Here is a 13,550-nt window from a genome sequence, read left to right as displayed (position 1 = left end):
AGAGGGTTAGTGGTCAATCATCATGTTATAGGTATGGGATATGTATTGAACATATTCTTCTTGGAAGGAYCATAATAATTTCCACAAGTACGAGCATATGCTTGTCAAGAGCTTGAAATGACCATTTACCAAAACTCCTTCAAAAATTTGAAAGCTCTTTTCCTGTTAAAATTAGTGGGAAGTATGCTTCCCAGGTTCCTGAAGATCTTGTAAATTCTCAACCCATATGATCAGTGAAAAGCATTAGAGTAAATGAAAGAAAAAAGCAAAAAAGGACATATTCATTAAGTGTCTTGTTCTTAATTCTTCTAGGACTACCACAGAGGTTTTGTTTATTCATTGTATTTTTGTTTCTTTGTAATGGTAAAATAAAAAATCAAGTAAATTCAAGAAATCAAAATACAAAATTTGTCCAATATTTTGAACTTTGAGACTTTGAACTTGTGATAATACTGTTCAAGAATGTTGCAGGATATGGAAATAAATTATCCACTTCTCCCTCATTTGTGTTACCTTAATACGTGGAAAGGTTCCAAGCTTAAATGCTCAGTAGAGAAGCTCAGCCCTACCTCTGAGAATATCAAGAACTGCAGTCATTTTGAAACCACTGACATAAGAATGACCAAAACTATATGTAAGGGACAGGTGTTACTAATGGGCAATGAAGGAAGAGAAGTAAACTTTGCTCTTTTTCCTAATCTGAGCAAATTTATGCCCTGTTCTACCCTTAAATTTTTACAACACGGAAATGACCATTTAAAATAGTAGTCTTTGAATTTGCAGCATAGTTCAAATAGTGGTTTTCCATGAGTAGATTAATATTTTGTATTAATTCTTATCAACTGACTAACTACTGGTGCATAAAAATAGCTTTTCTGGATGTGAGTTTTTAAAAAGTGATATCATAGGGATTAATCATGCAATCTGTACTTGGAGAAAATCCCCTCTAAAGTCAATGGCACTTGTGCCTAATTGCAGAATATGGGAACATGCCCAAGAAGAGCATTCTATGCTCAGAAAGCATTTGTCTTCATATTGTGCTATTAGTCCAAATACAAAGTCTGGCACTGCATTTTATGACACGTGCTGCTCCACTAGTTCTGTCTAGAAACAAGCTCTTTTATATGTAAAATATTTTTACTCTTTGAAATCAGTGTAACAAACAACACTAGGAAAAATCATTTTCTCTGAAAACTTCTTAAATTGAAAATGCTGTAAATTTACAAATTCTGACATATGCCCTTTAAAACTTGTGCATCTACTGTTTTTATTTTCATTATGCATTACAAGTTATATCTGTAACGTTTAAAAATGTTCTATTCCAGCAAAAATATGGCTTTTAACCAAATAAAAATGTAAAGCCAACTTGCTCTAAAATCCATCTGGTTTTCATTTTCTTATAATCTATAATCAGGAAATCCATTCATACATGACATRTAATTTTTTGCGCTTTCAAGTGGATAGTGGAATGTGATGTTCTGCATAGAGTCACATCTAAATTGATAATTGTCCAGGCAGAGTGTAATTTTAAAGTATAGGATGAAGAAAGGTTTAATCTGTATATTAGAAGTCTTATACATTTTTTTGCCTCTGAATGTAAATGAGACCATTCTCTTTGGTGGATTTATCTGAAGGTGGGACAGCTGCCTCAGAGCAGGCCACAGCTTTCTGAGTAAGGAGGATACGGTTTAAAGAGCTGGTTTAAATGCAGACTCTTCTTAGCTGTAAACCGCATGCATGCATTCATCATTGATTTTCAAATGATGGGTTTCTGTATCATTGGTTTAAGGTCCACAGTCTTACATTCCTGAATCCACATTATACCAAAAGAATAACAATTTGGTGGCTGGAAAGAGGAATGGTTATTATATGGCTCCAAAATRCTAGCTGGCATAATATGCCATGAACAGCAGAAATCTACTGGTGAAAAGAAGATTGCAGTGGTTCTTAAAAATAATWTGATGTTCTAAAAATATAAATGGAAGAAAGGTTATCACTGTTCAAAATATTTTACATCAGTGCATAAATAATATTGAAGGTCTGACTAATGTTTCTGAACACTATAATTTGATAAGGATGCATTATTATTTCTCTTAATTTTTAATAGAAAATTGTATTAAACAAATCTGTGGAAAACAGGAGTGCTTTCTTGTAAAGGTTTCTTTTTTCAAAAATTCACAACCATAAAAACAAAGATATAAACTGCCACGCGTGGTTTCCTTAAATATATTAGATGGTATATTGCAAAATTAAAAATATATATTGTTTCTTCAAACAGGTTCATTTTCACACTCTGAACCAAAGTGCTTGTCATACAAATTTCACAAGGCAGTTTTACTTCCTTTTGGTAAAATAGCTCCTGTATGAAACCAGCACCAGAGAAACTCTTCTTTTGCTTCAGTTTCTTCTGTTGATCACTTCACCATGTCATAACTGTTTTTTCAGTGTTCAGTTTGTCAAACTGATGTTCAGCTTTTAAAAGGCACTGTATTTTCTAGAAAAAAATATTATCGTATATTTAAAATGCCCCTTTTAATCTCTCTACTTCTAACACATAGCATTAATTAGAGCTTAAAATATAGCAAATCCATGTTGAAAGCAATTGTTCATTTAAAAAAATAGTCTACTGACAGGAAATGGAAGCTTCTTGCTAGTGCTCTGTTATTTCAGCTTCTAAGTGTAAAATACACTTTTTTAAATTAACACATTTTATCTCACTAACTGTAAGATAATATTAACAAATTAAATGATTAGATTAACTATAAAGAATATTTTTGTTTAATATCTGAGTGATCTGAGTGTTTTTAAGTTTTCATCTTAATTCTTTTTGCAAATGGTTGGAAGATTATTATAATTAAAAGCATAAGAATAAAAAAGCTAGACCAGTGGCTAATAGCCGGTACACAAAGAATATGGGAGTCAAGCACATAGGATACTTACCCTGTGTCCCAACCCTAGTTTTCACAGTTCAGGGTCTTCCAGAGCCTAAGGTGTTATTTTTGTATTTAATAGCCCTTGGTCGATTCTCTTCTCCATGAATTTGCTGATCTGATCTGATAAATACAATTAGTCTATGTGCTTGCAAATTAGAATTCAGATTTAATGTCATGCTTGGGCACACTTCATTATCCAAAGCAGAAAACAGATTCACTCTCATTTACTGTTATTTTTATGACCACCTCATAGACTTCATCAAATTTAGTTCCATAATACATTTATGTCCATTAGGTCTGTAACCCCCATTTCACATATGAAAAACATGAGATACTGAGTGCTTCATTGACTTTGGGACTACAAAGGAAATCGTGCAGGTCCAGGGCTTGTAATTCATAGGTCTGTTCCGTGCTCACTAGCTCATCTCCCCACACTATTTTTAGGTTGTGTTGCAGCTTGCTAGCTGTGAACCAAAGATGAGCCAGAACAGAATGTCTTTCCTAAGATTTGTTTTCTCAGTATTTATACATGAAATTTTTCTCTTTCTGTATTAGTTTTTATACTATTTCTTCACTATGACTGGGCAGTTTCTGTATCTCTCCTGACCCTGTAGAGACAGAATTTCAAGCATACAGTAAAAAATCATGTCTTTTCCCAGACTTTGTGTGGGTAGGAGATGAAATTAGATGGATGAAAAAAAGAAGGTCTCAGTGTTAGTGGGATGGTAGGTCACTATCGGTATTGATATACAATTGTCAATATTACTTAGTGACAGTAGGAAACCCACTTCTGAAAAAAACAGATGAAGCATCTGCCTGACTGAATTGTTATTTGGGCTTGCAGAAAGCAGCAAAGGAAGGAAGATGAAAGGTATGGAGGCATTTTCCAAATAAGGACATGCTCTTGCTCCCATTGACTTTTGTGTTGACAGAGTCGGTCCAAAAAGCGTGGGGAAAGAGAGCCAAAAACATTTAAGAATCTTCCTATTCCTCCCCCTGCCTTTTCTGGAAATTATAGCCTTGCTGTACTCATCCTTTGTTTAAAAACAAAACAAAATTATGAACTGGAAAGGGCTGAGTCAGGCTAGTCAGAATCCTCTGTAGTTGTCAAGAAAACACAGCATAGCTTTGACATTTTTTTAAGACATAAGATTGTCTGACTTTCCTAATTCTCTTGTAAGGCAAAAGTTAGATCTCGGCTGCTTTGAGTGCACATTATATTATGCTATATACCATAGTACTATAAATGGAGTCATACAATCAAGTTAAACTTCGGCACATGCCTGAAATGTCAGCTGCCATGAAGGAAAGAATTTTAAGACCAGTTGTTCCAAATATGGCATGAGTTTCATTTTCCTRTATAGAGACGTTACATGACACAAGTGTTTATTTTGAATTTTTTTATTTCAAGTTTTTAATGTTCAGTCAGAAATACGTTTGCACTTATGGCCCTTCTCTCTCTTATTTTCATATCTCATTTTTCTTTTTTAAACAGGAAATGGGTATGGCAACCCTCGCAACTCACCAGGTCTGCTGGTCTCACCTGGCAACTTGAACAAGAATATGCAAGCAAAATCTCCGCCCCCAATGAATTTGGGAATGAACAACCGTAAACCAGATCTCCGAGTGCTTATTCCACCTGGCAGCAAGAATACAATGCCATCAGTGGTAATGCATTTTCAAAGCTTTTTTTTTTTTTTGTCCTTCAGATAACAGATATTTAAGATTTTCAGGGCCTGCTAAGCCCACTAAAATCAGTAGAAAAACATTCCATGTTCTTGCTTTCTTGGTCTTTCTGTCTTTCCTTAAGGCCTGATGTCAAGCTGAGGATGTAGGCAGAGCCTGTCTAATTGCTTTTATGAAGTCATTTTTACTTCCTCCTTTTTTCCTATTGAGTTACAAAATGGGGACTGTGTCCTGCACAGTCCAAACTTCTGCACTCTCCTTCCTAGTAGCTGGAAGATCCTTTCCTGGATTTGTTATAAAGACTGAATTTAACCCAATGCATTCCTAATACACTGTATTTTTCCTAAACATTTAGCCACGCAAATGCTCAGCAGATGGCTGATTAACTACAAATAAGTGAATTTGAACTCTGTCACTCTGAACTCCAAAGGCAAAATTTTGTAATGATGGCAATAAAGAGGCAACAAATAGGTAGAGCAGGATAAAATGGAGCATCAGACTGCTGTATCTCCTGCCAAGATTAACAACATTTAAGCAGAGTATTATGATAGAAAGTGGACTCTTTAGGGTGTCATGTGAGTACCTTTCAGTTCCCTACTGAAAGTGGGTTAGTGGTTGCAAGTAAATCTTTCATGAGTGATTTAACGTTAAAAGTGGGCTTGATTAAAAAAGGATCTTGATGGTGAATTTAAGTGACACTATAAACACATTTTTCCATTATGTAACAGACAAGCTATTAAAACAACTTCCAAGTTGGCTACTTTAGGTTGATGCGTTATAAATTAACTTTGAATATCAAACTGAAAACCCCATAAATGTGATGCTGTCTTCTGAGAGGATGAGTAGTAAATAGTCTCCTACAGGGCTATACTCAAAGTCAACCAAGGCAGTGACAGACTGTCTCCATCAAATGATTTATTCCAAGGTCCTTAAAACTGATACTTTCCAAGGGATTCTGTGAATGGTCAGATCTCTTGAAACCAGGTATAGCAACATAATCTGCAGCCACTGGGGCTGTGGAAGAAGTAATGAATTCCAAGCCAATGACTTGTGCTGAAAACTGGATGAATTTTCTTCACAGTTGAGACAAATATCTCGTTAGAAGGACAAAGAACACATCTATGAACTGCTGTTTTTCTGAAGTATGCTCAGAAAGTATTTAATTTGCTGTCCCTATCAGATGAAGCTATTAATTATGCTAGAATGACTGCATCCTGGTACATATTTACGTTCACTAATTTTTAATGCTCCTTTCCTATGCTTTCAGTCTGAGGATGTTGATCTGCTTTTGGTAAGTGGTAGTGGTGTTCGTCTTAATAATGAAAAAAAAAAGCATTTCTTCTGTCTGTGTAGATGAAGTGGTGGTTGAAATATAATGGAAAACTTTACCATTGCTGTATTATGAACAAGAGTGCCAATCATAATTTTTGAAAACTAGCAATATAGAAGACAAAGATGTACTTGTTGCGCATATTCCAATAATGTGTGTTAAAATAGAGCTTTCCTGTTGGTGGAAAGCTAGCATGTAATCTTATGTTCTTGAAGATGACACAGTCTTATTACACTTTTTTGGTGGCTCCCCAGATGTTTTATCCTGAAACTCACAGAATTAGAGTTTTCTAGTGCAATTTTTACAGTACAACATCTAGCGCCCCAGAGTTAAAGATACATGCGTAATGCTTTGCTACCTATTACTTCTTGAAGTTACTTTTGTCATTATAAAAAACGAAGTAGTCAGAGCACCATCTGCTGGTAAGAGTTCAGTATTCAGCTCTGTCGTGGTGCTACTGGTTGAATTAAGCATCAAATCTATTAGTGGGTTTTGCGTTTTTGTTTCTGGGTTTTTTTTGCATTTGACTGGAAAGCAAAACAATGGGAGTAGAGTTTACATATTTCATCAGTTCTTCACACGGTCTGTTTTTCTACCCACAATAAAAGCAATCTTGCTTGTTACTGGTTCAGTTACCTAGGAGATACTGATGTAATGGGTTACTATGGTGACAACTGGTCTCTTGAAGAATTGTAAATGATAGGGTTGGCAGAGTTCATAAAAGCCACGTGCTAAATGATTAATTTCTAAAAATCTGTATCAGCTTGTATTTCTTATGCACAAAACATACCCAGAAAGCTAATACACTTAACTGACTTAAACCCAGTCAATAATATGTTTATTTTACTTATTTTAAAAGAATCAGAGGATAAATAACTCCCAGTCTGCTCAGTCATTGGCTACTCCAGTGGTTTCCGTAGCAACTCCTACTCTACCGGGGCAAGGGATGGGAGGATACCCATCAGCCATTTCAACAACATATGGTACTGGTGAGTATCAGGGCAAGATGCAGAAGAAAAGGAGGGAGGGAGCAAGATGTGGACAAACATCTATCTCAGTAGTAATGAATTAGCTAATGTTCGCTGGGCTAAACTGAAAAATTCAAAGCTGATACGCTTTCACACTTCATTTACTTATTCTGAATCTGTCACTAACTTGAGACATATCTTTTTGAAAATGGCTATTTTGTTCAAATGGAAAACTGTTTTGATAGCTTTCTTCCATTGGCTTTTATAAGAAATGTGACTTGAAACAGACTTCTTGATCCTCCTAATACAACAGGTAATTTCATCTGGTTCTTGAATGCATCTCCCTAAAGCCATAAGGGTAGTGGGAGCAAGCGGTTTCACTGGTTTAAAAATGGAGTTCAATAATTTTGTGAGCTGTCATATAGTTACCTGGAAAGGACTAGAAATGAAGCCCTAAGAGATCCTTTCCAGTTCCCATTGTACAGTGCTACTGTATGGTATACAGGCCGGATGCTTGTAGAGAAGAAATGCATTGTTCAGACACAGGCTACTGGGTTCTGCGCAGAAGACCATAACTGAAATACTATGATGTTTTTCAAGTCTTTGGCTCTAAGAAAATGCATTTATAGTTATGGTGGATATAAGGGGTAAGACTGCTTTGGATTTTTCAGACCAAAAAAGCCCTGGTAAATTACAGAATAATTATTAGTGCATTATTTGCTCCCAAATTAATGAGTTGACTGAAGAGGAGAGTCTACTTTTTCTAGTGCAACTTAATATGATTGGTGTAATTAAAATTAAGAGGCTTATTAAGTGACATGTGAAAATTATGATGCTAGTTATTGTTTAATTGCTTCCTCCTTAATTCTATTTTAATCGTTGTCTTTTCTGTTTTCAAATCTAGAATACTCTCTGAGTAGTGCAGATATATCATCTCTCTCTGGGTTTAATACAGCCAGTGCTCTTCATCTTGGTTCTGTGACTGGCTGGCAACAGCAACACCTACATAATATGCCACCATCTGCCCTCAGTCAATTGGGGTAAGCAGTGCTTTCTTTAAAATACCATATTGTTCTACAGTGACTTCAGTATCCCCAGTAATCCCAAATCTGAAATATATCAGTGTAACATATCAGCCCATATTTACTGGATGTAACAGCTCAGTTTCCAAAATTTGAAACTACATATTTCATGAAAAGCCTGTCAGGTAGCTAAAATGAAATATTCTGTTTCCCTGGCATTTTCTCAGTAGTATAGTAAAGATTACTGCTCATGTTTTACTCTTTATTTCTTTAAATAGCATTTTATTTCATCACTAAAGACAAAACTAAACACTTACATTGTGCTGCTGTTTTATTTTGCCCTTTATACTTTTATTTCCAGTTACTATAGCATAAACTTTAACAAAAAACTTGAAAAAATTCTGAATATTTTTAGAGTGACATAATGATTTGATCTGAGATTAAGCCTTACCCTTATATAATAATCACACACCTCCATCTGCTCAGCTGTGACATGCGAGTTTCATTTCTTTGGAACTGTTTTATACAAGTACATAACAATTAGGCCTAAGAATCTGGCAGCCCGTAAAACTCACCGTGATTTGCCTGTGTTGAGGGGGATAGGTATTTGTACCCTCTAGTGGCTAAGTTCAAGACATTTTTTCAAGATTGGTGAAGCACACTGCTAAATTATTTTAGTATTTTTAAAACTGTGAAAATTCACACAGGGAAATCACATAAAGCATTACTGAAAAAGTAACCTGTTGGCTAATTCAAGTAAACTTAAAGGGTATGATTTTCAAAAATCCTGGTATCTGCAGTTTCTACTGAGTAAGATCCTAAGCATTCACTGACACTCCAATCTTAGCCTAAGGTTTAGTCTAACATACTTGAATTAAGAAATTTTTCACTGTAAAAATATAAACTGAAAGTGACCAGAGTATATTCATGAGTAGAATTTTAATTCACAAGCATTTGAAAATTAAACTTTTTTTTTTCTTTTGAAAGAGGTGTTTTGCACATGTGCACTAATTTTTACAGGACAGTTGCCATAATCTGAAAGTACCTAATACTATAAATGTGGCTCAGACTTCAAAATTCTCCTTCTAATTTATCTGACCACATTTTGTAACTTACTGTGATTTCCTTACCGTATACAAACGGTTTGGGTTTTTAAAGCTGTACAGATGTTTTAGAGGAAACATACACTTTTTGAATCCCACTTATATATAAATAAGTCTGTACAGATACTAACTGCATAAAAACATGCAACTGAAATAGTTGCTGTGTTAGAAAAAGTAGTTTTAATACCTTTCCATTATGCTGCTTTTATTTTCTTTTTGAGGTTTGCACTCTTCCTGGGGCACCGTTCAGACTAACTATACAACTAAAGACATAAAATCTCAAATAAATCGAAAACTCACATGTTAGATATCAGTGTATAACTTTACAATAAGCTGATTGTTTTCAGTGGTGTACCAAAGAAGTAATAAGACTATTTGGTTAACCAACAAAAGTATAAATTATATCCTAAACTAACTACATGCCTTTTCAGATATGTCACACATCATCATCTGTTTCTAATTCATATCACAAAAAGTCAAAGTGTAATGACTGTGCCTGGTGGAATACATTCTGAGTGGCTACTTTTATTATTATTCTTTCAGTGATTTGTAAATGAATTCAGCTATGAAAGCTGCTTCACTGGCAGTTCTGGAGAAGTCTTCTGTGCACACAGAAAATAATAAGCATTTCTTGATTTTATTTTAGTTGTTGAGTTACATATACAAAAGAACCTATTCTAAGTTCTGGATTATTTAACATTTATGAAAGTACACAGAACGTATCCAGTCCACATCAGCTGAGCTAGAATTTGCAGAAAAAAATGGGACAGTCACCCAAAACTCTAGTTATTCCCAGACATTTGATAAAACAGACCTAGAAAGGGTTTGACCTCCCCAAATCCCTACACTGTGTGAGTAGTAGCTGAGTGAGGTCACCTATTGGAAGGAAGTGGAAATTGTGAGATGTTTGTTGATAAGCAGCAGGGTGTAGACACCTACGAGTGCCTCGGAATAAAGGAGTTACTGGAGGAGGTATCCCAATTCTCCAGCAGGTTTTGTTTTTCACTGGAGCCTGAAGCTTCACTATCAGCTCCTTTTCCTTAATGCACGGCAGGAGAATATGGTTAGTAACTGACGTATTAGCTTGCTCCAGATAGCTCCCCACCATCTTTCAGATAACTGTAGAAGAACCATAACTCTTCATGTTGGCTCTGCAATTAGCAATCATACTAGTGCCCGTGGGCTTGAGGGAAAATATCTGAGGACATGGGAATTGCTCAGTTTACATGCCTGTACAGCTTTTGGCCTGTTGCTGAGCCTGACAAATAGGATAAGAATGTACAGTCTGTTTTGATATGATTGTGATATTAAAGCAAGTCAAAATTTTCAACATTTTAGATTAAGAAAAATATTACTTTAAGAGTCTTTCAACTATGTCTACATCTGGAAAAAATACACATTAATTCCATTAAAAATCAAAATGTATCCCTCCCAAAATGTAAGGAGTTTTTGCCTGAATATTGTTACAATGTCTCCTATGGAGAGGAGAGGCTTACTGCTTATTTAACATGGACCAGAGAGTCTACCAGAAATTAATCACTTAACCAGGAGGGGATTCTATTCCTAACTTTGAAATTAATAGTTTATATACTTTAGACACAAGTCCATTTCATGCCAAACATTCTCTTTCATCCATATTTATCAGTCTAAGAGAGAGTCTTTTCTGCCTTAAGTGTCATTCTCAGGTGAAAGTTTGGCTTTCATAAAATATAAGTGCAAACACAGAAACTCAATCAGAGTATTTTGTCAAAAGAATCTTCAATACATATAATTTTATACACAAGAGAAGTTTCTCCAAACTGCTGCCCAAACGAACAAAAGATTTGCCCAGATCCATGCGTACTATTGACTTGTTCTGTGATTCTTATCAAACAAGCTGATTAATCAACAATGATTAATTTTGATTTGCTAGTAATCATAACTGGTTTTGGGCAAATATTTTCCACTCATCCCTTTTTACTGAAGAATTTAGACTCAGTGACATCATGTTTTGTGAGTTTGTATTGGTTTTGCCAACCTCCTTGTTCTGAATAAGACCCTAAAATATTTCAGATTGAGCCAATTTTCTTATGTCACCATTGTAAATGAGATGTTCCACTGATTCAGTTTCAAATTATTCTTTAAGGGTAAACCTTAAAGTGTGAAAGCTAATCAAAATGTCTTGGCACAGAAATTGTTATTCTGCTTTTATATTCATCAAAAAATATGAAAAAAACACTTTACTTTTACCTGAAAGAAAAACAGAGAGGGTTTATTCTTCTGAATTACTAGCAAGTCAAAAATATCCACTGTTCTCCTAGTTACAGACATAACTAAATTTTACTGTGAATATCCAGTGTTAATTCCTGTGTTTCTATATATACATTTATGAACAAAAAAAAATTATTTGAAGTGAGGAGGTAAGCTAAGTTAGAGAAGCAAATGTGGGTGTGAAAAAATATATGTGAGACTCTTCCTTTCTTCAATAGACCTTTTTCTCCCTCTATAAAAATCTATTTAATGCATGTTCATGTCATCACTGATCACCTAGTCAGACCTGCACTTCTATCTGTGCATGCTGAAGTTCAGTACCAGTTGGAGATTTGAATCCAGAACTGATCTGATCTCAGGGGCATCAAGAACTAAACCCACCTGCAAACTTGTTGCATCCTGACTTGCATCCCACTTGTTTCACAGCAGAGCTGGGCAGTTGCATAATCCTGAACCCAGAGAGGAACCAGTATTCCTCCCATGTGGTTGTTGTATTCTAAATAATCGTGACATTTTCACGCATACTGATCTGAATATGAACTGCTGTGTAAAATTAAAACATTACTACTCCTCATTTTCCCCATAAAATTAAATGTTTTTGTACAATGTATGAGAAAAGGTGATCACATCAATGTGGGTAGACTGTATGGCACTTATTGAGTGCTTATAATTATACACAATTCTTTAAAGTCATTTGCTTTATTTTCTCTGTGGATTTACCATATTCAAAACCCATCTGGTTTTCAGTGAACTTAGAGTATGTTTCAAATGACAAAATTCCTGGACCAAAATTACATATTTATATGAAGCAACTGTGTAAAATATACAGAAACAGCTGTATTCACACTCAAACACACATACAAAGAATTCATTTAGTAGCAAAAAGATATCTACATTTTTTTGTAATATAGAAAGCTTCCATTCTAAATAGAAATCAATCTTCTATTTAGAATACAAGACTAAAGACTGCACCTAAGTAAGTACTCTTTTACCATTCGCACTGATGTGTAACAATAGGTTTATTAGCCTTATTGTAATTAGCCTTATCAGCTTATACAAAATTCTGGTAAAATATTTCAGAAATTTTAACCAAACAATGTAGATTACAGTCACCAAAACTCATTTGGGAACTCATTTTGGAAATAGTTCTAGCACAAAAAGATTTTTAAAAATCAGCTTAAATGAAAATTTTGAATGATGATTCTTATCAATTGCTGTAATATTTATACTGTTTAAAACCTCAAAAATGTAGTCCTGACCTGCTGAAATGATTTTTTTTATTTTTTTCAGTTTACAAAAAATATGTTCAAAACGCAGACCAGCCTGCAGTATTTTTTAAGACTGCCACAAATTCATATGCGAGTTATTTACATAACCTCAGTGATGAATCACAAAGAATCTAAAGAAAAGTCTATAGAGATGCATTCTCATACTCACTTCTGAAACACTTTTTAAAACGTAACATTGCAGTGTAACAATACTGGCTGTATTTCTTAGAAAATGCAGCTTATCTCTCTAGATTTGTTCCTTTGGGGGCTGTAACAGAATAGACTGCATGTAAAAGTCAAGTATGTTCCATGCGAACAAATTTGACTGAATCTGGTTGTTTTAACTAGCATGGGTTTTTAAGTGTCCCAGACGTTGCTAAGTGGCATGTCATCTATTTATATCAAACACTTCTAAATCAAATCCTCAGGTTCCACTATCCTGTATTAGGGACTTTCAGGTTTAGCTGTAAGCTTGGCATCTAAAATCATACATCCTATCATATATGCTAAACTGGCAGCCTTTTTTCCCAGGTGAAGTCCCAGTATCTCCTAAGTAACTGAAAAATAAAATCACTGGAAATGAAAAGCAAAGCAAAAGCCAGGAATGTATTTTTATTCTTGTTGGATTTGTTTCAACAAGTTTTCAACAAAAGAGTAGAATGTTTCACTAGATTGGAATGACTGAGTTTGACATTTACAGTTTCTTATGTGTGTTTATTTAATACCTACAAAAGCAAAAAAGTCCTGCTTGCCAAAAATGTGCTTGCATTTTCTACAGTGAGGGCTATTACTCACTAATTCTGACTTATGAAAGGGATCGCTGCAAATTTTGACAAACTCCTCTGTATTCAAATGAAGGGTAGGTGAAAGCAATTGGAGGTATTGGTGTTTTCTCTGTTGTCTAACAAGATCCATCCATTACTGAACATTGCAACAATCAGTGATAAAAGCAGGTGATATCATTCAATAGTGAAGCTGTATAGTTTCAAG

The 13,550-nt window shown here is 34.8% G+C and overlaps 1 protein-coding gene across 9 annotated transcripts in view; it reads left to right on the top strand.

Moving 5' to 3' along the window:
• Positions 1 to 13,550, top strand: part of MEF2C (myocyte enhancer factor 2C) — a 127,227-nt gene that overhangs the window by 107,595 nt on the left and 6,082 nt on the right. For all 9 annotated transcript variants that reach the window (XM_026067439.1, XM_026067447.1, XM_026067419.1 and 6 more), the window contains 3 exons: positions 4,429 to 4,601; positions 6,809 to 6,938; positions 7,822 to 7,957. In XM_026067439.1, coding sequence (XP_025923224.1) covers positions 4,429 to 4,601; positions 6,809 to 6,938; positions 7,822 to 7,957 — 439 coding nt within the window. The remainder of the gene's footprint in view (positions 1 to 4,428; positions 4,602 to 6,808; positions 6,939 to 7,821; positions 7,958 to 13,550) is intronic.

This window comes from Apteryx rowi, unplaced genomic scaffold (assembly GCF_003343035.1).
Source record: "Apteryx rowi isolate R43461 unplaced genomic scaffold, aptRow1 scaffold_104, whole genome shotgun sequence".
NCBI classification, from domain to species: Eukaryota; Metazoa; Chordata; class Aves; order Apterygiformes; family Apterygidae; genus Apteryx; species Apteryx rowi.
This window is presented reverse-complemented; position numbering and strand designations above follow the sequence as displayed.